The 26930-nt window shown below is 41.4% G+C and overlaps 1 protein-coding gene across 1 annotated transcript in view; it reads right to left on the bottom strand.

Moving 5' to 3' along the window:
- Positions 1-26930, bottom strand: part of PARN (poly(A)-specific ribonuclease) — a 166783-nt gene that overhangs the window by 91530 nt on the left and 48323 nt on the right. The window contains exons 10-19 of the mRNA XM_088466789.1: positions 23348-23390; positions 22749-22829; positions 21551-21607; positions 20780-20857; positions 20554-20597; positions 19596-19638; positions 16501-16576; positions 12233-12343; positions 12079-12148; positions 3251-3306 (exon numbers count right to left, since the gene is read on the bottom strand). Coding sequence (XP_088322915.1) covers positions 3251-3306; positions 12079-12148; positions 12233-12343; positions 16501-16576; positions 19596-19638; positions 20554-20597; positions 20780-20857; positions 21551-21607; positions 22749-22829; positions 23348-23390 — 659 coding nt within the window. The remainder of the gene's footprint in view (positions 1-3250; positions 3307-12078; positions 12149-12232; positions 12344-16500; positions 16577-19595; positions 19639-20553; positions 20598-20779; positions 20858-21550; positions 21608-22748; positions 22830-23347; positions 23391-26930) is intronic.

Below are 26930 nucleotides of genomic sequence, written 5' to 3'. Positions count from 1 at the left end.
CGGATACGCATTAACCTAAAGGTGCCTACACACTTGGCGATCTGCACATGATCCCACGTTGTGTACGATTTCCCTTGAAACTCCTCCCCGGCAGCTCTGCACACGATTTGGTGTTTAATGTGTCCAATTTACAAAACGATCTATCGTGCATCCAGACTTTTTCCAGTGCATTGCGTCCCAGATTGGCAGATCTGCCCTACAGCACGGCAGATCTGACTATGCGATGTACGATCAGCGGGGACTCGCATCGTGATCGTGAGTGGGGACTCGCGATTTGGGCATATTTTACACGATCTGTCGTTCCAATGCGTCGTAATCGGCCAGACTAGGTAAAATATCGCCAAGTATGTAGGCACCTTATCAGAACCTTTACCATTATAATAGGCATATTTAGAAAATACACATTCTTTTATGTATGCATTGTGATCACAGGATCTACCATATAAAAGTCCATCCAACATACAGTGCATCGGGAAAGTATTCACAGCGCTTCACTTTCCACATTTTGTTATGTTACAGCCTTATTCCAAAATGGAATAAATAAATTTTTGTCCTCAAAATTCTACACATAATACCCCATAATGACATGTAAAAAAAGTTGAGATTTTTGCAAATGGAATAAAAATAAATAAATAAAAAAATAAAGTCACATGTACATAAAGTATTCACAGCCTTTGCTCAATACTTTGTTGATGCACCTTTGGCAGCAATTACAGCCTCAAGTCTTTTTGAATATGATGCCACAAGCTTGGCACACCTATCTTTGGGCAGTTTCGCCCATTCCTCTTTGCAGCACCTCTCAAGCTCCATCAGGTTGGATAGGAAGCATCGGTGCACAGCAATTTTCAGATCTCTCCAGAGATGTTCAATCGGATTCAAGTCTGGGTTCTGGCTGGGCCACTCAGGGACATTCACAGAGTTGTCCTGAAGCCACTCCTTTGATATATTGGCTGTGTGCTTAGGGTCGTTGTCCTGCTGAAAGGTGATCAGTCGCCCCAGTCTGAGGTCAAGAGAGCTCTGGAGCAGGGTTTCATCCAGGATGTCTCTGTACACTGCTGCATTCATCTTTCCCTCTACCCTGACTAGTCTCCCAGTTCCTGCAGCTAAAAAACATCCCCACAGCATGATGCTGTCACCACCAAAAACTTTACTGTAGGGATGGTATTGGCCAGGTGATGAGCAGTGCCTGGTTTCCTGAAAACATAACGCCTGGCATTCACGCCAAAGAGTTCAATCATTGTTTCATTAGATCAGAGAATTTTATTTCTCATGGTCTGAGAGTCCTTCAGGTGCATTTTGGCAAACTCCAGGCGGGCTGCCATGTGCTTTTTACTAAAGAGTGGCTTCCGTCTGGCCACTCTACCTTACAGGCCTGATTGGTGGATTTGCTGCAGAGATGGTTGTCCTTCTGGAAGGTTCTCCTCTCTCCACAGAGGAATGCTGTAGCTCTGACAGAGTGACCATCAGGTTCTTGGTCACCTCCGTGACTAGGGCCCTTCTCCCACGATCGCTCAGTTTAGACGGCCGGTCAACTCTAGAGTCCTGGTGGTTCCGAACTTCTTCCATTTACGGATGATGGAGGCCACTGTGCTCATTGGGACCTTCAGAGCAGCAGATATTTTCCTGTACCCTTCCCCAGATTTGTGCCTCGAGACTATCCTGTCTCAGAGGTCTACAGACTATTCCTTGGACTTAATGTTTGGTTTGTGCTCTGACATGCACTGTTAAGTGTGGGACCTTATATAGACAGGTGTATGCCTTTCAAAATTATGTCCAAACAACTGAATTTACCACAGGTAGACTCCAATTAAGCTGTAGGAACATCTCAAGGATGATCAGTGGAAACAGGATGCACCTGAGCTCAATTTTGAGCTTCATGGCAAAGGCTGTGAATACTTATGTACTTGTGATTTTAGTTTTCTATTACATTAGCAAAAATCTCAAAAAAAAAAACTTTACACATTGTCATTATGGGGTATTGTGTGTAGAATTTTGAGAACAAAAATGAATTTATTCCATTTTGGAATAAGGCTGTAACATAACAATGTGGAAATAGCAAAGCGCTGTGAATACTTTCTGGATGCACTATAGGCAGCTTACATCAGACACCAGACTAAGAACCTCTAGCAAATACCAGTTCTTCCTTTACACAAATTTTAAATAAACAATGTTTTTTGGCCTCAGATGTTACAGTTGTGTCTGTAAAACTACTCAAATTACTTCACTTATAACAGTGATTATTTTATATAATGAGAAATGATGATATGGAATGTATGATGTCATTCCAGGGCCATGACCAATGCCAAAAAAATAGCTTTATGGAAATAAGGAAGTACCAGACATACCAGGGAACTTTAGACCTCACAAAGAAGTCATTTAAAGGTAATTATTAAAGCCATCTAATTAGTTATTAGCGATCTAGAATTACAGTTACAGGACAGTACAAATGGACTATGGCCCGGGTTGTATATTTATTTAAACAATTAAATCGTGTTTACTGAATAAGGACTTATATTTTTGTAACCAAAAGGAACCTCACATGTATACGACTGAGGCAGTACAATTAAAAATTAATAGACACTATTGTATATATAATAATGTAAAGGCAATTTCAGTTAGATGCAGTTTGGCCTAGATCATGCGAGTCACTTAGAAGTAAATTACATCCAACCCTGAAAATATCACAGAGCGTAATTTATTTGGAGAGTTGGGGACACAAACTTAAAGGAACATGCAATAGCTTTGCCATTAAATATTGTAAAACAAATCTCGTTAAAAAATAAAATAAGTGTTCGATTACTCTACATTGCCCATCTAACATTGTCCTTGGTAAAATGTTAATTAAACTAACCAACACTTAATTGTATTGTGTGATCATATCATACTGGCCCATACTAAATAAACCCAGTGTGGCGAAAGCGTAAAATGCTGACCCTTTTATGCATTTGTATTCTACATTGTACAGATTTCTCAGTCACCACTGTACTATTTGGCTTTTGAGCATGATGCCTGTACAGATTGATCAGTGCATTTCCTCCACCAACACGTGGGCAGAACACTCCCATATCTGGCTGCTCAACATTAACCAGACTACTGCATTTTTTGGTCAGCCTTAGATTTCTGCAGGTCAAATAGTCATCTCTTGCACCTTACAGTCAGCTTTTTATGATACAGAACTAAGAAAGGTACATTTAAACTTTATTCGTAACTACTAAACATGGCAACATAACGCCTTGAAGAAATGACTTACAGTCTGGACCTTCGAGATTGAGGTATGGTATGTCCCTAATTCTCATCAAAAACAACCTAAAAAAAAAGGAAAAAGAAATGGACAATATGAATAGTATAAAAGTCAGCGGGCAGGTGGTTGGGGGGTCTAAATATACAGATTCAAAGAAATGAAAGCAAAAACAAAATGATAGCACACTGTTTAAACCCATTAGAGAGAAAAGTTATAATAAAATCAATAATGGTACTTGTTCAGACAAGGCAAAATACTTTGCTACCTAAGAAAAAATAAAAATGTCAGAATAATAACTTCCTTTAGGGCTAAGGGTGCATACACACGGTACGATCTGTACCACCAACGAAATGAAATATCTTTCAGTGAAGTCATCCTGCCACATATCTGTGAAGAGGCAAAGTTGACGATATCGTCCAGATTGACCTGCATGTACGGACAATCATTGATATCATTATCGCTCATGCGGGAACGCGCATCAGTCGTTCACTGGATAAAAATGGCTGATAAGATATGAACGATAACGTTCACCGATCTAACGATATATCGTACCGTGTGGATACACCTTTAGAGTTGGCTAACAGAAAGAAAGGTGCCTCTTTCTGCTATTTTCAACTGTGTTGCAATAATTAAAGCCAAATACCGAAGTCAAACCAAAATGTTAGTGTTGTTGATACAACAAATTAATAAGCAATGGAATACTATAAAGCGTTGGTGCAATAAAATATGCTACAGCTCAATGGATTAAATTAATTAACCTTAAAGAATTATATTCAACTCTGAAGCTGTGTCACCTGCCTTATGGAAATTTTCTTGCATGGACAATATGGTTTCATTTGCTCAATGAATAGAATACATCCATGGTACGGTTAGCAGGAACAGCTATGAAAAGCATAACGTGATACGCAGACAAATTCTGATTATACTTACAGACCGCTAACATTGCTTAGTGCATTCAGGATCGGTGAATGGTTTGGGAGATTAGCGTGTACTTGCATTACATTTTCTATAGAGACCAGCAATATTTACAGATGAAGCATCAGTGACTGCTACAATACTCAGATTCCCCTAGAGACTCTAATCAAGCGGTAGTGTGCATCTCTAACATTCGCCTGTACTGGACACAATGTCACTTTAAATTTGATGGAAGGCGCTATGTTTCATTATAGATTTTCAGTGAACGTAGGGTAGGGAAAAAAAACGCCATCTGTCCAAGAGTCATTTCAAGCCACTAATGTTGAGTGATTTATTTTCCAAGGTGGTTTTTGAAATGCTAAAGATTCCTCGTTCTCTTGCCATTTGGGTACCGCAGCTGTTGAAGACAGCTGTTAATAAAAAGCAGCACAGATTTGATAGCTGTGGTTTTTATTATTATAACAGGCTCCAATAAGTGAATCCCTACCATTTTAAATGGATAAATCAACGCTTACAACTATCTGCTCTCAAGGAATTTAAAGAGCTTTTTAGAAACCACTGTATGCGCTGAACACATGACAGATTAATTCAGTACAGTATGCAAAGCCTCTTCATTGGACAAGTGAGGTGTATTATCAGTCTAGCAATTTACATAATATATGGCCCTACAAAACTGTACTTAGTTGTAGTCTGAAAAGGAGACAAAGAATAGATAAAAGCAATTAATGTTTTCCCCATATATAATACAACAAATAAAAGCTTCTTAATACATTTAGGCAGAGGGCTATATCAAATGTGGTATAAATGGAAAAGTTAAAGGACAGCTTAGAAGGAAGAATGATTGTTTAAGGAAAATATTTAACATATAGGCTTGTTTAATAGCAATATTCAAATCAAATCGTATAAAAGGGTCTCCCTCTAAAAGGCCTTTGGTCGAGACAATAGATTGGGAAACTTTATGCACTCCAATCCATAAAACCAGGGATCGCTAATGCTGGCCATACACGCTACAATTACCGGGACGATCCGCCCTATATCGGCGGATCGCCGCGATAATTGTAGCGTGTGGGGGGGCAACCGAGGGTTAAATATTGCTCGGTCGGGCATGCTGGATTGTCCAGCATGCCCGTCCGATGCGATATTTAGCGGGTAAACTGTTGGCCGCATCGGGCAGTGTATGCCCAGCGCAGCCGACAGACAGACACTTCCTGTGTTCCTTCCTACGGAAGGAACAGGGAAATGTCTCCGCCCCCGGGGGCGGAGCGCGGATGTCGGGCTATACACTGAGAATTCTCTCACAGTGCATGCCGGCGACTTCTGCGGCTGGCAGCCGGCCAGATAAAATGTCTGTCGGTCTGACAGACATTTTATCTGGTAGTGTATGCCCAGCATAACCAAAGCTTCAACAGTTGTCATCCAAAATAGAGGTGCTACAGAGTTATCAAGCAGAATAAAAGAATCAACTGCATGTAGAAACTATATTGAAATTAATAGATTGAAAGGACTAGAAAGAGTCCCGCACAGTATAATAATAAAAAAAAAAAAAAAAAAAAAATAAGGACTGCATAAGCCAAAGCAATATATAGTATATGCAGGAATCCTCTACTACATACTTTAGGCTTACCATGTGCATTGTCCTGAACACCCCTTTGGGGCTGCAAGGTAACATGCATAATGTAGGGTGCAATTACCAGCGTTCAAACACGGACACATCGCCAGTACATCACTTCTAACTAAATCGTCCCCATAGAATGAGTGTTATTTTGCATGCTGTCCTTCCAACTGCCTGTCGGCAGATTTTGATGCACTTATCCAGATATCAACTTCTCCACAAAAACAGTTTGTCATTTTCAACATATAAATAATTCCTGAAATTCTAAACCACTACATCACACAGAAAGAATTGGTGTATGTAGACAGGACATAATCCATCTGTACAAAAGCTGGATGCCTCTTAATTGAAACCAACAGGTTCCTCTTTTTTCTAGGCTCTAAGGATTACAGCCGGGGTAGCTCACTTCAATGCGATCAATAATTAAATATAGGAAGAATCCCAGTATTAAACAGAAATTTGATTTGTATTAAAATGTAGTTGCAATATTTTCTAAAATCTATAAGCATCCAGTTTAAAGCTGAACACAGTTTTAGTATTCTTGTAGCAGAAGCACCTGACTTGACACCTTCACCAGATGAAGACTAACAATACAGCGAGAGGAACACTGATTCATTGCCAAGCTTTATACCATGATGATCTCATTTGGATTTACTTTAAGTGGATGCTTCTTCAGGTGCTTGAAGTCCCATTGCTTTGAGAGCTTACTGACAAATGGAAATCCTCTCTAGCCCTCACACTGACAATTACGGGAATCCAGACCTGTGAAGTGAGCCTATGGAAGTGTATATGCTGGTACTGCAGAGATTTACTGTTGGGCTGTACTTGCACTTTTGTCTGGAGAGGATTTGCCACTGCCTCCCAAGGCGAATCCGGGAAAGGTCTTTATGTTATGCAGGAGAACTTTGCATGTTTGCTATGAGGCCTGGTCTACATTATTTGCTTTCCTCAAAGACGTTAGGCAAGCTTGTGCATGCAATAGTCACGAACAGTCCAATGTAAGCCTTTATTATGGCTAACTCTATAATCTAAGAACTTAACCTGCATATAGTTATAACGGTCTCATATGTACTGTATAAGCTAAGTCCTACAAAGAGGAAATACAATAGAAGAGAAAGCCATTAGTAGTATCGGACTAGGATAATAACACATGGACTATTTGTGGTCAGTCTTCATCAATATATAAGCTAATGAGCTCAAACTTCTCAATGCAGCACATAGTATTTAAGTGTAGATCTTGCTGATGAAGCCTGTCCACTCGAGCGACTATTATATAGGAGGCAGGAAACTGAGACAAGTAATATGCCAGAGATGCAATAATGGATGAAGCAGGGTCACCAATAGCAACAAGTTGTGAGGTTATGTTCCTCTTAAACTGAACAGGTTATATGGTTGCAGTAGATACTATATCAGTCTATATATCCAACTTGCGCTCCCATCAGCATAGAGAGAAGTGACAATAGGAGATCTGGGAAGTAGTGCTGAAAAGTATTTTCTAATTTAACTTCACTGCTACCCAAAAATGGCACGAACTTCCTGGTTGCCTTTTGGTGGAAAATGATTTCTGATGTTTTTCCTAATCTGTTGTAACCAGGGTACTTCAGCTGACAAGCGATCAAATAAAGATGGTAGACAACAGCAGCCAGAGCTATTGTAGGTTTAAAAAAAAAAAAAAAAAAAACACTACGACATACTATTGCAGTCCATGTTAAAATACAACCAAACAAAATAACATGGTGTGGATGGATAATTTTAATGTCGCCTATCAAAAACTTTATTCGACCAGTACAGATGTGTCCTCGTACATCTAGCCTCAATAAGCCACACAGCACGACTTGCCTAGTGTGAGTGAGCCTCCAGTTCCCATGCTGAACACATAATTATGCTAGCTTTGGGTGTCTTTTTGCTGAAAATGTGTCTAAGTCGCAATGCGATGCTACTGTGGATGCACAGCAGACTGTGCTGATTAATTTGATACGAAACGCATGTATCTGTGTACGACTGAGTCTGTATATGAAGCTCAACAGAACTTGGAATTAAATAAGCTGTGACCACATTGTAGCATTTCATATACAGACTCAGACAGTGTCACACTCAGATATACAAGTGTTGCATATCAAATCAGGAGACCCAAAAGAAATCTCTGATAACCGGGGCTGATTGAATACGGGCAGGTGATCAAATAGCACCCGTTCAGTTAATGGGTCTAATTTAATTCCCCTAATAAACTGTGATGAGATTCACTGCATGAGCGGACATGGAGGTGAATTTAGCAATAGTCAGGTTGATGTTTTGTCCCGAGTGGGACTACTGGTACCTTAAAATATGGGGTCGTTTCAGAAGTCCCTGAACCCTAAAGGCCGTCGTCAGGTCATTGGTGAAATCCAAAATGTTTGATTTCCCTTATATGCCAATCCCGACCAAAATATGATCGGGATCTGCAAATCGGAAATTTCCATGAATAATGTCCCAGATTCCCCTATGGAATGTGATTGATGGGCAACGATCTGCGTTTCCGACCAGGGGTGTAGCCCGATGTATGGGCCCTTAACCCACTGTGGTGTATTATAGGCGAGAGGGTTAGAATTTGGAATGAATATCCTTTTTAGGTCTTTTACGAAAGTAACCAGGAAATAGTTTTCAGTCAGAACATACCTATTACAGCTATAATATCAATTTTGTTTTTTTTAATTTATAGATCGAACATTGAGTGTTAACTAGCAACTGGCATCTCTAGTTTTATTTTGAATTTTTTTTAAATTAAAGAAATATGAATAATATACATAATATTTCAGGTGCCATTTCTATTATTGTCATTACCTGCGATAGACAGGAAAGCATGCACTCTCCACATATTACTGCTGAGCTTAAGCACAAGCATGTGAGTGCCAGCTCAGAGTATTTTTCCATTTCATCTATTGTCTCACTTACTGTAACTTGAATATTTAAAGTTAAAGCAAGGTAAAGGCAGCCCATATTATGGGCATCCCTGCTTCCTGGGTATTAATAACACTAATCAGGCCCTAATTTCCTATTGTGAGTTCATTATATTTTTAAAAATTGCTGCCTCCCATGTGTGTAAGCAACATGTGCCCTTTACGCTCTTCAAACAGAATGGTAGTTACACGGAATGGTAGTGGCTCAAATCAATTCATTAGTCCCATCAAAGATGCATGTAAGGGAGGGGTTAATGTTTTTTTTCTAGTCTAGATGAACTCCTTCCTTACCTGCACCTCTGATGGGACTATACATTAAGTTGAGCAACTAACATTCTGCGTTCACTGTCATGAGGGGCATGGATGTGATCAGTAGATAGAGGGTATGCTGATCCTTGTAGTGCCATAATGGAGGATCTCGGGGTACATTCAGGAGAGTTGACTCAACTTAGAAATACATAGGTGCTATTTATCATGTGAGTGTTAGGACCACCAGAGTAGAGATGCCTTGCCGTGGCTTACCATATGTTAGCAAATGTATACAGCCGAGATCTCTGCATTCCTATGATCATGTAGGAGGTGTCTCTTGCTGAACAACCAATGTAGGAGTAAGCTGGAAACACTTATAAAAGAAGGATTTTACATGATAAAACTATATTAGTAGCATTATCAGTGGTCATGTAGTGCACGGTGCCTACTGACATGTACAAAGGCATAACAAAGGCATTACCATCGACGACACAGCAAATTTCCTGGGAATTTCTATTTTAAGACAAATCGAAAACTTTGGTGTTGTAAGATACTTGCATTAAGTAAATATCACAGAGTGGTTATCTGGAAAACCTGCAGAGGAACTGGCAAACAAATGAGAGCCAAAATATACAGAACAAAAATCTACAGGGACATCTGAACTGCACCTAACTTTCCAAACCTGAACATTCATAGTGCGGTTATCAAGCAAAACAGAATATTTTTATAGTACAACATTTGCGCGGTTTCCTATTTAAAATAAATGAATATTCTGGTATTTAAACAGAATTTTTTTACGACAGTGTAAGTTTGTTATCACTTCCAACCTACTGTTATTTCAAGTGGACCGAATCAAAGCCACACGCTGTCTTTATGGGGTGGGTAGAAAGCGATCTAATAAACAGTAACAGGGTCCAAGAGCAACAGGTCCTACACTAACCCTTTGTATGGTGCTAACGTGGAGCTGCAATACTGACTCTTTCAGGTCGGCAGGTCTAATTTACGAGGAAGCAGTTAAACTGCCCTCTCTGAGCCAAGACATCCTAGGATCTACTAAACATTTCTTTGATTCATAACTCAAATAGGAGGCTGAATGGTAATTTAAGCACTCAGCTGCGCAGCAAGGGTGTAAATTCATCATCACACAAAGGCACCCCTCCCCTCCTGTACACTTCTCTTCTGCCTTTCCTACTACAAATAAACTTGCTGCTAAGGGACACCCGACAGCTAAAAGTCATATACCCAAGAAACCTCCGGGCCAGATTAGCCTCTAAATAAACAAGTAATGCCAAGGAACACACTGTCATATATGTTGCTTTATTGAGACATTTTTATTACATGTAATAAATTAACTCATGTCAGATTTAAAACCAAACCCAGTGCCTACAAAGAGAAAGCTATATAGTTACACTGGGTGACGAGGCACTGTGTGCCCCACACCTCAGTAATGTTACTAGTCAAGGGGTCCCATTTGTTAAGCCACAAACTGACAAAAGGTCACTGTGTAGGTAACAGACTATGCTTTAAAAAGATTGGACATTTTATAGGAATAAAACCACTGTATTGCATTTTATTCATAGCTTCAATAAACCCAAATCCATTTTAAAAAAATTATTTAGAACCACATCACATAAATATGGAATGGAATTTTCCTAGTAGAGCTGCAATACAACCTAAGATTTTACCACAGTGTCCTCCCATTAACTCATTTTTCACTTTGTCTCTTTAACATGGTAGTAGAGGAGGAGAGTGTGAGCAGGCCAATCCCAAGCCACTAGTCTGGGGCTGCAAGGAATACCCCAGGAAAAACCACCACATCTATTAGCCCCAGGGCTTTGGTTAGTGGGTAGGGCACATTAATAGTTTTTACAACTTATTTAACTAATCAATTAAACGTGCATTCCGTCAGCATTCCATAGTGTATGGAAAGTTAATAAAACCTGCTTATGGTTCCCTATGGGAGGTACATAAAAAAATGCTGTCCTAAACAGAAGGGTATGCAGTCATATTGTCAGCAACCACAATGTTGACAATGTTGCACAAAATGTCAACAGGCTGTAAATGTCGCCATTAGGGATATGGCTGGGCTACTGTGAGGGATAGTTGGGGTTCACAGTATTGAATGTCATCATGACAACTGCAGACCTTGAAACCCCAGTGAATACACACAAAAACTATGTACATGTATGTTACCTATTTTTACCTATACTAGCATGTATAGGGTGACTACCTCTAAAAAGTAGCCTCCCTCCCATCACAGGCCATAAGCAGGGAACTACTTCTAAAAGCAGGAAGAGAACATACACTAGGTTGTAAAGCAACACCGTGGCCAGACCAGCCAGCACTGGCAGCTTTCATTTTCTTCCATATAATAATTGATAAACAGCATACTGATGAGCATTTAATACAACTTGTTCTATTGTGCAAAACTCACAAACAATCCAATAGTATGTCACAGCTATTGTTATATAATACAGGTGGAGGTGGCATGTTTGCTGAATGGAGAGTAAGGAGTGGAGCACTAAATGAGTCACCACATGTTCAGTATTTTACCAGCAAAATGGTGGTCAAACCCTTCATGTTTATGATTATATTCCCCATGGGTAACAAGAAAAGCACACATGGGAGGTTGCAAGTAGTATACTGAAATGGCATTAGCACCCACTTTGCCTAAAACCCCCAAACCCACTACCACAATTACTAGCAAGTTACAGTAGCATTGTGGTAGTGTGCTATTCCTCAGTATGCTTCTTGTTCTACCCAGGCACATTTACTACTGGTAAATGTACCGTGCCTAAAGCGAGCACCAGATGGCAATATTTAAAAAATATAAATAAAAAATGCTAGTACAATGGGGTAACTGGCCTATAACTGCACCTTGCCATTAGCCTCCATTCCCATCCACCACAACATGACGCTGCTCTGCCACATGCAGCCTTGTCACCACACAATGGGAGGACAGTAACACCTTCAGTTAACATCTGGCTTCTCCAAAAACAAAAATCAGACCATCACTTACACAATGGTCTACGCTTGGCAGACATGATCACAGTGTAACATGTGCATATCCTGGGTGAATGTGCTGGACCAAGTTCTCCCTAGTAGACGAATAATTCATAACTTACTTGTTAAAGAATGGACGGATGATCTTTGATCGGGCTGATATGTGGCCTTTGGGTGGGCTCAAAAATGACCCTATTTGGGGAAAGTGAAATCATGTAAATGTACAACACCACAGATCAAATCATTAACAAGGGCAGGGAAAAGCCATTTACTTACCTAGATAGTTTGCCATGGAAATGAAACACAGCCCAGTTATGTAGGCATCATACCCTGCTTCATGCAGCTGTTCTGAGGCAGTATTGTAACTTGGGAAGCCTTCAGCACTTTCTAATGGAGAAAGAGAACATGAGTCTTTGAAGCTTGCTCTAGGGGGCAAAGGCTTATCTGTATTGAAAGGGGTGTCAGTCATGTTAATGTTTCTCCAAAGTAGTCGTCCTACCTCCTCCAAACCAGATTCCCAGTATGGTCGGACTTTGTTTTTAGGGTATTTGTAACAATGAAGGATTGCTGCATGTCCCACCTTCTACTATAAGCCAGTGTTACAAAATCTATAGTGTACAATCTAATGATTTGCATATCTTCAGATTGTGAACAATAGACAGAGGCTTGCATGGATCAGGGAGATCTGTGATGCAATCATCTGTCACAGACGCACAGCATGGATCAGTGCGATCCGTGCTACAAGCATCTTCATTGAAAAAAAAAAAAAAAAATCAATAAGACACAGATGCAGGGATGGATTAGTGAAATCTGTCTGTGCTTCCGTGTAAGACAAAATAAAAAGTTAACTAGTGTAAAAAGTAAAAAAAAAAAAAAAAGGCAGGCCTCCCCACCAATGAACAACCAGACCTGGGCTTTGGGGATCCTGTACGGGTTGTGCTAAATACAGGGAACAACAACATAGGGGTCCCCTGTATTAAGCACAACCAGCAACGGGCTATTCAGAGCCAGCCCTGGTTGCCAAAATACAGAAGACAAACTACGTAAGGGTCCCCTGTATTTGGCATAACCAGCTCTGGGCTCTGAGCCGGTCTTGGTTATGGAAATACAAGGGAGAAAAAATCGTAGGGGCCCCCTGTATTTTCCATAACCAGCACCGAACATATTCTAGAGTGGTAGTAATGCCACAGCCAGGGGAACCCTTTCACCGGGTTCCCCGGCAGTCAGCCCAGGCCGGGAATCCCTGAGGAGGTGGGGACCCCACCCAATAAAGGGGTCCCCCTCTACAGGGCACCCCAGGCCTAGTAAGGGGGTGCGTAACTGTAGCGTAAAGAAGGATCCCTGTTCCATTCAAGCACTGTTGAAGCACTGTTGAAGCAAGAGCCAGGAACTCCATCAGCTGATAGCCCAGGGCTAACCCTGACACTCCTAGAGCGGTGAGTGCCGGGGTTGATAGTGTAGTGTGGCGCAATTGAAAGTTATTGTCTTTTGCAGTTGAACTACATATCCCAGCAAGCCTCCCCCGCATGCTGGTACTTTGAGAACCACAAGTACCAGCATGCGGAGCATTGAGGGCCCGCTGGCACCTGTAATTCCACTGCAAAAGAAATATTAAAATTAACAGTACACACACTGAAAGTAAAAGTTTATAACATACTCACCTACTGTATATACCCCTGTAGCCAATTCCTTTATTGGGGGAGGAGTCCCCACCTCCCCAGGGATCCCCGGCCTGGGCTGAGTAGCGGTCAGGGGTAATGCTTTGGCCGTGGGACCCCACTGAAAGGGTTCCACTGGCTGTGGCTTTACTCCCCTGCTAGAAAAAAGTTTGGTGCTGGATATGGAAAATACAGGGCCCCCCCTATGTATTTTGTCCCCTGTAATTCCATAATCAGAGCCCAGCGCTTGTTGCGTTAAATACAGGGGACCCCTACGTCTTTTGTCCCCTGTATTTAGCACAACTAGTACTGTGTCCCCAAAGCTTGGGGCTGGTTTACATTTTTTACCAGCGGGAGACAGCATCACATCGTTATCATGCCTACACAAGGCACATTTTTAAAAGATATGTCGTTTCAATCGGTCGAAAACGGCAATATCGTTTAAACAATTGTTCCTACTGTGCGTTCTCCATCATTTCAATTACCCAAAAACATACAAATGTTTAAGTTACGGAAATTGAAGGCAAGATGTTATCTCCTGATTTTAGCCTGCATATATTTCATTATATTTTTCCTAAATTATAAAAAAAAAAAAAAAATTTACAAGCCATAACTGGTTTGGAATTTCTTTATAGGAGCTAAAGTCTACGCATTTACTTGCACTCCAGAAACTGAAGCCCACGATACCCGGATTATTTAAAGACATGACCTTTTATGTATTCTCCAGCTGCAGAGATTTAGATATATGTGAAGGCTCCATAGTTTTCATGGACTGCCAATCCCATTTGTTAGTTTGAGTCTAATCCTTGGAAACTTATTTATAGCTAAAGCACGGTAACATGGAGGTACCAAACAGAACGCAGTCGCTACATCGGCAACGCTGCAGTAATTCCACAAACTGACATAGGAAACAAAACATTTATATTCCGCACCAAACTTTCTACTCAAAGCCCCACTACTGCACAGCTATAAATTGGCCTCTCAATTATAGATTTACTTCTACAATACCAAGAAAACAAGATAATTTGCACCTTTATGTCCAGTTCATCCTGCAAATGGAAACATTCTAAAACAGAGTTTAGATATGCATCTGGGAGGAAAAGGTTAGATATACGAGGGTGCAAAAAGGTATGAGAGGAACAGAGGCTCCTAATAGACAAACTGAGCCCTATTTATTTATTTCATAAAGGTATACTGTAGGTTCTTAAAAGGACGGGGGGATAGATTACACGATTAAAAAAAAAAAAACGACCATGATTTAACTCTACCAAATGTATGTGTGGAAAGTCCCACTCGTCTCCTGCACCATAGTAGAAGGTTAAGGAGAAAAAAAAAAAAACCAATGTGCATACTGTGCTCCACAGATAAACAGTACTGGTGTGGAGGCAGGTAGAAACAGTAAAATAAATGAAGTTTCTATAAGGCAGGGAATTGTTTTGATAAATCCATTGTCTCTCCCATCTAGGTAGTACCTACAATGCAGAGTATACCCTCGTTCGAAAGAATGTCCTAAACACAAGTTATTGACTGGTAATCTGTGTGACCAGACAATAACAAACTAGAGTTCAGTAAACGCTGGTGGTCCAAGGACCTGGTGGATGGGGAGTAGTTTCCCCTAACCAGACTTCCAAGAATTCTTCCATTAGGCCGTAGCAGGGCTACAATACACCAGCACCCTAGGCAACGCCACCTCTTTCACAACCCTAGTTACGCCATGCATTCCATTAATGCGGTGTTTCTCAATCTCAGTCCTCTGGACCCCACACAGGTCACGTTTTCCAGGTCACTCAGCAGGTGCACAGGTGTTTTCATTAGTCACTGACACATTTTAAAAGATCCACAGGTGGAGCTAATTTCACTTGATTCTGTGAGGAGACCTGAAAAACATGCACTGTTTGGGGTCCTGAGGACAGAGTTTGAGAACCTGTGGATTAATGCATTACTACATTTGAAAGAGGGGAGACCCATTTCTCAAATAATGTGTTCTTGGTAATTATTGTCTCATCACAAGACAATGTTATCATGCACTACTGAAAACCATCAGTTTTACATAGATAGGAATAGAAGCATCAAATGAGCCCTCTCCCCCAACACACATTGGGACCCACATTTGGAAGAGGGGAGTTGGCTCTTTCAAATGATATGGCCTCTTAGTAGTTAATGTCTGGTGATTACATGTGATCACCAGGCAAATACGCCCAATACTATGCAAAACCTTAAATCTTCCACAGGTAATTGCCAGGATCACATACCGGGTAAAAAAAATTAAAATAAAATAAAAATAGAAAGCAAATAGCCAATAATTTAAAGCAGTAGGTTTTTTATTTTTAAATGGAATGGTTTGTTGGGCTACCATATTATTCCTACACATCGTGTTTCATGGCGAAATGCAACAGCATTAAAAAAAAGTTTTATAATTTCAAGTGCAGATTTGATCATTAAAACCCGAGACTAGGATCCTGCTTTTTGTGGTTTTAGAAAGGAAAGGTGGTTTAAGAGTATAGGTTTTCCCCAAAAACTTACACAAATGTTAAGACTAAATTAAAACTGTTCTTACAGAGTTACTTTTTTCAATGAAAGGTTTAGTGCAAGGAAAAATAAAAAGGATCAAAATAGAAAATTGAAACTGTATTGCATGGACAAGTGTCTGCCGCTGAACGCATGACGCAACAAAATGCTTTTCTGTGAATCTTTAGTTCCATTTTGCTAAAACCTTTAAGAACATCCTTTATTTTGAGACTGGAGCTTATATCCCATAAATATCCTTAATGCTTTTTCGAAATCTCACAGAGTTCAGTTTTTGAATGTGCCGTTTATTTTACACAAGCCAATTACATTTTTTTTAATAGATAGTTGACAGAAGCCAACTGGTTCTTGAATTCTTACCAACTTTAGGAGGTTTGAAAGGAGCCTCTTTTAATCTCTTTTCCAGTTCAGCAAGGGATGTGTTATAAATAATTTCCTAGGAGCATATAAAGGAGACGGAACAATTAATGCCAGATGTACATTGCTCAACATTACAGCTAATCACTAAAGTAGGTCAGCACTACTGCCAGCTTGTGGCGAGAAATATATATATATATACACACAAGCCAAATAAGAGTATGTACTTGCAATGAAAGTATTAATTTTAATGTTGGTCAGTGGTTTATGGTCCGCCTGTTATGTGACCATCTTGCGGTTATGCAACGGAGTTCTGCACAATACTTTTTTTGTGTTCTTTTACAAAAAAAAAAAAAAAAAGTATAGACAGACGTTTTACATTTCCGGTCTGTATAATTGAAGCAGGTTTTATTTTACCCATGAAGTACAGAAGTGCCCACTTGAATCTTTCCGTCTGTACGACAAACGTGTGCACGTATCACGCCATGCAACTAGCCGCATACTACGCCATGTCGCAGCTGCATTCGCAGCATGCAATCCTGTGGATCGCTGGTGCAAAAGCAGAGCGCATATGCAGGTTACGTGTCGCGATGCAAGATGATACACGTGTAAAATTCCAGTATATGTTCTCACAAACTGCCACTCAAACTTATACCATTCAAACAAAGAAAAACTGGATAATAAAAAAAAAAAAAAAAAAAACAACACACCACCTTTACAAAAACCCAAAAAAAAAATTTCCCTCAAAAATGAAAGTACAAACAGATGAAACCAACATATTTGTAGGAGATGATCGCATTTGCTTAGCCATACATAGCACAAAATAAAGTCCCTGGTAGGCATTGGTGTCTGTTCGGGCTAATCTCTAGAACCACTGGACTGGTTTTGATGTTCTATAGTGCACTTGTCGTGGAAGGTTAAGGTGTCTGAATCAATGTATGATAAAAGGTAGCCAAGCAGTGACGATTTTAGTGAAGTCAAAGAAGAAACGGGTGTCCGAATGCTTTCTTGGCTTACACTGCGCCTAAACCATTAAAGATATATCACAATGATGGACTTTTATTTATACCATGTAGAGATTGATACACATTATCCGGTTTCTCCACAAAAATAGTTGTAAAGCTGGATAGATATTAGACGATTTCTCAGGCCAACATATCGTTCAAATCATCTAGCGTGCACCCACTATGTCGGCTGTTGCGCGCTCCCGTTTGGTCTTCAGCCGCATTGTCAGGTTGTCCCTACATTCAGCCCAACCCGATGATGCGACTGACGACCCCATGCAGGGGGATGTGGCAGGGACCGACATATTGAGCGGTCAGGCACCAGATCGTCTAAATGTGTACGGGCCGCCCGATATGCCAGCCAGTTGGCGGTGGGAGGGGGGGGGGGGGGTATACATTGCTGGATACACATTGTTTAATGTGTGCCCAGTTTAAGCCCTTTATCCAGGTTAAAAAAAAAAAAAAAAAGGCAAACTGATTTTGTTTTACTGTTCCTATTTCATTTATGTGACAAACTATTCTCATTTCTAAACTATTCTCATTTCAAAACTATTCTCAATTCTCGGTAAGAGACAGCTACGGAATGACAATAAAAGCACAGGGTCAGTGCTACTTACAAATCATTCAGCTTGAGCTGCAGCCATCCAATGACAAAGGGTGCATTCACTCATTACACACACAGAATGCCCTGCAGCAGTTAACACTGTCCCCAAATAGTTGTCACCATCAGACAAGTATTTTTTTCACATAAAAACACAGGGAATTGCACCATTCATAAGGGGTTGTTAAACTATCTTAAAATGCTGTGTTCAAATGAGATATTCCATGGTTAAATACTGCATAGTGGGATATGTGATGTGCTTTCTATGTATATTTTTTTTTTTTAGAGAAACGTTATAGCGCAGGTGTCACTGTTGCAGTTGCTGTGTACAGAAATCAACTGACCAACTGCTACATTTCTATATACAGCTGTAAAAACACTGGCAGCAGCTGCAGGCTATAAAATAATGAAAATATATATGAAGACCCGGTTTAAATCATGGACTTTAGTTCTAGCCATGTGACAGAAGTGATCACAGTGCACACCAGCTTATTTATATTTATTGGAATCGCATCACTCTAAACCATTGGAGCTGGCGGCTATGGGAAGAGAAACCCAGTAATACTGTGTGCAGTGAAAATTAAACAGGAAAGGCCTTCAATAATATCCATGCGGTGCATCACTGCTGAAGGAGCAAGGCAATGTTACCAGTTACACTGTACAAATACTTTATTTGTTTCCTTTCTAAAAATGGTCATACATTACTAATTTGAGGTCAAGAAAAACAAATGATTTCAGAATGTTTTTACTAGCTCTATATTTTGAGCTGCACTACTTGCACTATATTGTATGTACATTAGTAATATAGTCATAGTGAAAAGCTTTTTTAAAATAATCTGATATTTATTTTCTATCAAGGAAATAACAGTTTTAATTCAATCAATCACAAATAAGAACACAAAACGTAACAAACATACAGCATACGAAAGTACTATCTAATATAGTGGCCTAATTCATGGGGGTGTTTTCTCTTTGCTTGTCACTTGTACTCCTCTTCTGGGGCATCTCTTGTCACTGTCCAACAGTAGTGATCACTTACCCTGATATCTTTGTTCCATTGCTGAAATGTCTTGGTGGAATGGCTCACTGTGCTTGTCACTCAGTGCACCACAGTTATCTTGTGTGGGTAATCCCGTGAATCGCATATATTTGAATAGGGGAGGGGACAAATAACTGATTCATTTAATTGGGTCATTAGGCTCCGCCCCCTCTGCGCGGAACGCAGATTGCTGGTAAGATTCTCTCTATTCTGCCCACTTCACTAGGAAAACCACTACATAGTCATAAATGGGCTATATCTCAGAACTCAGAGCTAACAAAGTTTTAAATGTCATATTCATTCTTTGCATGCTGAAATCAATCAGAAGTAACTATTTTCACATCAGAAACATTTTCATTGTTGTGCAGTGTTATTGCTCTGTGTCTACCTCTAGAATCAGAGGCACCTTCTCATCAGCACATTGACGCTAAATACAAGAGAAAGGAGGGGCTACCTTAAAGGGTTGCGTTGTTGCCATAAGCTTGGTATCCAGCACTCTGTAAGAAAGCATATTTGGGTTTCAGGGGCTTTTGTTTTGCTCTTTTAGCCGAAGCCAGAGAATACTTAAACTCCTAAATGGACAAGTTACTATGCTGCATTATAAATTAACTTAGAGACTTAGGTGGTATATTTACTAAAGAGAGAGTTTTTTAGAAATGGAGATGTTGCCCGTAGCAACCATATTCTACTCAACTAGCACCTTCTAGAAGAGAATAGCTAGAATCTGATTGGTTGCTATGGGCAACATCTCAATTTCTAAAAACTCTCACTTTAGTAAATATAGCCATTAGAGTCTGATTCAGAGTTGTACGCCAATGCCGCCTTATGTGTATGCAGAGGATATGTGAAAATTTGCTAATGACGCAGACGCCGGGATTACTATTGAGACGTCTACAGGAGTCATCGCAAATCTAAAGCAACTCCGTACTAATACACAGTCTTGTATGCAGAACATTCAAGACTCCAGAATAAGCCTATGGTCGCACAGAATGGCCTGTGTTAAATGAGACGCCAGAGCCATGGTTTGTGCATATGGGATTGCAGAAGCAGGCAGCGACACCCCCCCGAAAAGTGTCAACACGCCTGCATTTTTGGCAGCATACTCCATTACTTCCTTACTGGCTCTTAACGATCAATCACTCTGCGAATAAAAAGTCGCTGCTTCAGACTACGGGTAATGCCCAGATAGCAGATAATCTGCTATCTGCAAAAGCATCGGCACAGTGTACAACTCTGCTATTACCCATAGAGCCCAGCCACAAAATCTTTATAAACGTTGAAGGCAAAAAAGGCAAGAATTGGACAGGTAACATATGGCACTTTCACCAAGCGGTGTCGTCATCTCTTTTGCTGTGAGAGCTTCCCCAAAACAATAAGGAAAATAGGAACATTCGAGGATAAGTAAACCTTACCTTGGGAATACACAGGTCGTAACTTCTTTAAACTCATTTAATTCCTAAATAAAAACAAAGGTTCAGACAGTAAATGAATAAACGCAAACATGATTATTAGTAACATATAAGCACCTGTCTACACATAATGGAGAAACCCATTTTGTGAACATGCATATATTATGAACACAGCCTATCAATTCATTGGCAACATCTCCAAGGCAGAGAAGGAGGGACACACACTTACATCGGGTAACTGACAAAAGAACTGGTGTATGGTGTGCATGACATCCAACAACATGTTGTGTCCAACCACAAGTTTACCCTGTGGAGACAGGAAACAAATTGTAACATCGCAACACATGATATACAAGGTTAGGCACGCAAAGGGAAGTTCTAACTAACACTGAATTCGGGCTATAAACCCAGCCAGAAGAGTATGAGCACAGGGACCAGAACATTTAAAAAACTGGGTACATGACAATTTTTAAATAAGTTATTCTTCCATTTCTGGCTGCTGACCAACTACACTAATCAGACACATAAGGGCATATTTACCAAAATCAATGAAAATCAATCAACATCGATGTATCTGGGGCTAAATCACACATTTACTAATACTTAATAAAAAACAAATCAAAAATTGTTGGTCAGTAAATGTGTTATTTAGCCCCAGAAACACAACATCTATGTTGATGGATATTAAATGGATTAAAATATACTCCCTGGTTTACAAATATGAGTGGGCAAACCAGATAAGTATCCATAGTGGCTCTAGTAGTGCCACCATGTTCTGGAGACTTGACCGCACCTGGCCTGCTTTCAGCAAGTGAAATCCAGGTTTCATATAGAAATGTATTGTAGAAACAGTCTTCACCACTGTAACAAGTGACTGACTAGGTAGCAGACACACTGAACCTTAAGTTGTTACTCATCACCAATGTTAATCTCACTGTTCCATAGTAGACTTATCAGAATGGTATACAAAAAAAACTAACCACTTATCATAACTACTCACAGAGGTGGAAATTGCATGAATAATACGTGAAAAGCCGACAGCATCATTAAGTTCTTCCTGCAACAAGAAAAGATAAGAGCAATGAGCCACATTTTCCAGTACTGTTAGAATGAAGACTGGGAGAAATGGTTACATACCCTACAGTAAATGCTGGTGCAATATAAATATAGCTTTAAGGAAATTATGGCTTCTTAATATTTCCATAGATGGGCAGCTGCAAAATTCGGCACTTCCCCCTTCTACATGGTCATGGGCTACCCTCTGTTCCCCCTTCCGGCGAGACATACAATACCCACTTGGGCGGCCAGGTGACTCCAGGTGAGTAGTGTATGTCCCGAAAGAGGGGGGGGGGATAGCCCAAGCTTCTGCGCACACCTATATTTCCACATATGTTAAATCCTACACAACATGTATATGCATGCGGCAAGAAAAATATAACAGATAAGTACTTGCTGCATTTTTTGTAAATTGACTGACGGAAAATGAACAAAGGGCCCGATTTGGAGATGTACGCTAACACGATGGTTGGCATACATCTGAGGTTTTATGGTCTGCGCAGGTGCAGAACAGGTCCTGTGGATTTTGCTCACATACCAAGCACCTATTTGGGGTGGCAGAGTGGGGATATGGCTGGTCAGCATTCTTGAAAGTGGGGGCTTGTTGCCCCCATTCTTCGGAAGGAACAGGGTTGGCATTGGTGGAAGCAGATTTTCAGACCTTGCAGCTGCCAGGACCCGGTCAGGCTGCGGTAAACCTCAGCTACCGCAGCGATGGGATTGCAGATGCAGCAAGGAGGAGTCCGTTTCCTACATTAGCATTCTTGCTAGACAAAATTGCTTGTGTGCGGCTCTGCAATTTCGTCCATCTCCGAATCAGGCCCAAGTACAGCACGTAACACATAGGTAAACACAGGTACACATTCTTTTTTTTTTTTTTTTTATGTATTTTAAATGTTATTAAAAAGTAAAAACTGTATCTGGACAAACAAGCGGATGAGGGTTGGTAGAGGAAGGGGGAAGGGTTTGTACGCTTCTACTGCATAGTAAGGGTTCATGAGGCAACAAAAAGCTTTGAAATCCATAAAGCTGATCAGGTATAATATGCACCCAAGTGTTGTATCCAACTTCTATATCAGAGTCTTTAAATGTTACCATCTGAACCAGACAGTGGTGTATCTAATGCAGCCAACATGATGTACCTGCTCTTTAGCTCGTTTCTGCTGCTCTCTCTGCTTCCGCTCCTCTTCATCAACTTTACTGATAACAATGTACCTCTCCTTCTGCAAGAAAGAATCTGCCATGTCACACACACAATGCAGAAAGGTTTAGTCTTACAGGAGCAATGCTGGCAAGGTGGGCCTGTTCCTAGCACAAAAGGGGGCTGGGAAAATGCTATAGGAAAGACTGTAAAATCCAATATTCCATTTGTAGGTTTTAATTTAATTTGTCTTTAGCCTGATTTTGAAACACTGTTGTTCCAGCCTATATGCAGCTTTCAGAAGCTTGCGATCTAATGATAATAGACAGAAAAATGCTGCATGGGCGTCATGCTGTACAGGCACAGAATGTAGCTGGTCTACAATAGAAGCAGTACTATTGCAGGTGGTGTTGGCTATTGACAACTATGAGCTCATACCAGCCTGTGTTACACCAGAGAAAATAGTGTTATAGAAAACTATTGTGATAGAAGAGAAAAATGTAATAAAGGGATACTACATTCCCCTCCACCCAGCTTGAAGCATATTTAAGTAACAGGACAAAATAGGAGGCGACTCCAAAAAAAAAAAAAAAAAGTTACCTTCTCAGACTCAAGCGTTTCAACATGAGTGCCTCGTGGATACCTAAGGGGAAATAGAACAAACATGAATATGAACTACAAGAGCAGTAAATAGGATGGCTAATGCACTAACAGCAGCACAATTGGTATAATGGTTAGCATTACTGCCTCACAGCACTGAGGTCTTACGTTGGATTCCCACTACGGCCCCAAACACTGTGGAGTGTGTATACTCTCCCCGTCCTTGCGTGGGTTCCCACCAGGTACTTCAGCGTCCGCCCACACTCCAAAAACATACTGGTAGGTTAATTGGCTCCCAAAAAAAATTTACCCTAGTGTGTAGCAGGTAAAACACATTGCAAGCTCCACTGGGGCAGGGTCTGATGTGAATGGCCAAATATTCTCTGTAGAGCGCTGCAGAATATGTGAGCTATATAAATAACTGGTAATTATGATGAGCTGTGTGCAGTACACAGTAGAACTACAACATGAAAGAATAGTTACTAACTAAGCAGCAATCTTGGCAAGCTCCCAACCCCTTTTTTCCTTAAGAGAACAAACCACAGTATAAATATAGGGAGAATGGACCGGTCAATTAATTTTTGGGCATGATTATTAATCCAGCATGCAGACCACTGAGCAAACTGCACTAGGACTCCTATCGAATCCTAGACAATGAATGTTCAACACTGAACCTATGTACAGGAACAAACTGCAATCTGTAAAAAGCTTAATGAGCATCAGGATTATGCCATGTATGGGCAGGTCATTTTCACTAGCGAGACCATTAACACACAATAAATATTGTGTTTTCACTAATGCCCAGTGACTGTGGAGAGCTCACCGTAAAATTGTGTATGAAATGGGTACAGTATACTTGACTTTAGACTACAGACAGGGAAATGTTCAGAACGGAGATTCAGTAGCCACAATTAGCTAATGTACGTAGGAAGTTTTCACATGCAAGGCCAGGACTACTACAATTACACTGTGCATATGAGAAAGGACATTTAGGGGGCTATTCATGTAGCACATGAAGTGGATACTGAAAAATAACACTATGTTGCATCACAGCGATGCGATATATAGTGATGTTTAGTAGCCATTCATGTAGACTTCCCTGTCCAGCATCTTCAGGTGGTGTCCGGCCCCTCAACTACCCTGTAAATACACAGTGAGAAGACAGAAGGCCTGGATATGCCTGCTCCTCACTGCGCATGCACCGGTGTCCGAGACCAGCAGGACACTGGGAAAAGGGGGTGGAGTTAGCACCGGGCAGACAGTATGCAGCTTCCCAGCACTGTTTGGAGCTTTCCGTTCCTTTATGAATTGCACTCACCATACAAAAGTATGGTGATGCGATTCATACACGAAGCAGGGATGCCGCTGAAGAACAAAACAAGAGATATGGTAAGAACTTACCTTTGTTATCTCTGTTTCTACGAAGTCCATAGGGTCCACAGGGTTGACCTTGGGGTATAGGTTGGGAACCAAATCCGGGCACCACGCAGTTAAAGCTTTTAGCTCCCAGGATGCACTTGGGTCCACTCTCCCTATAACCCCACCCCCAGCCAGAGGCACCTCAGTTTGTAAGTAGCCAAAGGAGGAGAAAAAAAAGAGAAAACTGGAACACTCGATAACCATACTCACAGAAATGGGAGACGGAAAACCGGTGACCAGCCACACAGCCCATTTGAAGCCAGGTGCGTCAGGGCGGGCGCCCTGTGGACCCTATGGACTTCGTAGAAACAGAGATAACAAAGGTAAGTTCTTACCATATCTCTTGTTTTCTACTTCAGGGTCCATAGGGGGTCCACAGGGTTGACCTTGGGGATGTCCCAAAGCAGTTCAACCAAGGGAGGGGACGCTCCTGTGCTGAGAGGAGAATTCGCCGCCAAAAAGGAAGCATCCTGAGAGGCAAAGGAAAACAATGCCTAGAACCTTAAAAAGATGTTGACAGAAGACCACGTGGCCACCTAGCAAGGCAAAACAGCCAAGGCGCCACAGCGAGCCACCCACGAGGGTTACATGGCCCGAGAAAAAACAAGCAGCAACAACAGAAAGGCCTACCCATGGGTAGGCCCCTGAAGAAGACATACGAGGCCGTCCAGCCAACATATGGCCATAGGCCGGCCATCCTTTCCTGTTAAAACCAGAAATCTCAGACCACCAATAAGGAGTCCGATTTCCGTCAGGAACTTGAATGGATCACATAAATCCACAGAGGCCGGACCACAGTCAATGAGGCCACACCAGCCGAGAGGACTGGGGACTGAATGGCCGCACCATAAGTTCCAGAATAATATGGAACCTGAAAATCATTAAGAAACAGGGTGAGAGCAACTCACACCCTGACAAGATACCCTCCAGAAGAGGGAGCCACATGAGAACGCTCCCAATTCTGACACTCACCTGGTTGATATAAACTCCCTGAGAGAAAGAGAGAAAGCCAAAGCAATAGACCATGTAAAGGCTATCACAACCAGCGGTTCCATTAACTTTCCCCGGAGTTAACGAAGAACCACTCCTAACTCCCAAGGAGTCCCTAGGGAGGACAAATGGAGGCATAATCCAGAAAACACTCCAAAGCATGAACTGGATATCAGAGCGGAGCAATTCCATAACCTAATCATACTGACAGTGTAGAGATCCGCACTGTCAGGAAGGCCAGGCCGAGGGTGAAACCCAAGCCAGCCGGAAGGAATGCCAGAATATCTGGAAATCCTGGACACCAGAGGATCGTATCGATAGATATAATACCATAAGAATTATGGCTGCCACAGTTTGTGGTAGGTCCCAGCAAAAGCTGATCCATGTGCTCCAATCATTCCAACGATGACAAAGCCATGGAAGCCGTAAGACCACTGTAGGGACGTAGTCAAAGACAAACGACCCAGGTCCAAGGCAAACCCCAGGACCCTGAGACAACAGGTCTGGGTAGTGAAGCATCAGGAATGGAGTATCGATGGAGAGACTCCGAAAAACCAAGTACCCCTGACATCTGGGGCAATCAGGAGCCACCAGCAGGAAAGCATCTCTGTCTCGATTGAAACACTTCCCTCGAGGAAGAATGGAGACTGGAGAACACAGGTACGCAAATTGGAAGAACCCCTTCACCGACAAAGAGTCACTGAAGGTTGCTTCAGAATCCCCAGAGTTGGACTGTAACACCATAGTGTGATAGAGTCAGAAGGCCATGAGTGTCACCTCAGGAGGGCCCCCCCCCCTGCTCACCAGGAGATGAAACCTCTCTTGGGGAAGAGACTAGTCCCCGGGATGCACGTCGTAACGGCTGAGGACTCCCGCTTCCCAATGGAGAGCACCTGAAATGAACACTGTCGAGATGGTCGGGAGGAGACCCTCAGACAATGTCCGAATGTATGACATACCTGACATTGCCACCCAACGAACAGTATTGCTAAAAAGGAAGCCACTGTTCTGACCCTGTCGGACTGAACTTTTTCAGGTTCACCGGGAAACAAGGGCTATGCCAGAGTGAAGGCCCAAGACAGGCTAAAGTTCCAACAAGTTAAGTGACAGGGTGGAATCGACAGACATCCAATTGCACTGAAATGGATGCGAACCAGACACTGTCCTTAGCAAA

The sequence above is a fragment of the Taudactylus pleione genome, unplaced genomic scaffold (genome assembly GCF_031769625.1).
Source record: "Taudactylus pleione unplaced genomic scaffold, aTauple2 ptg000066l, whole genome shotgun sequence".
Classification (NCBI taxonomy): Eukaryota; Metazoa; Chordata; class Amphibia; order Anura; family Myobatrachidae; genus Taudactylus; species Taudactylus pleione.
This window is presented reverse-complemented; position numbering and strand designations above follow the sequence as displayed.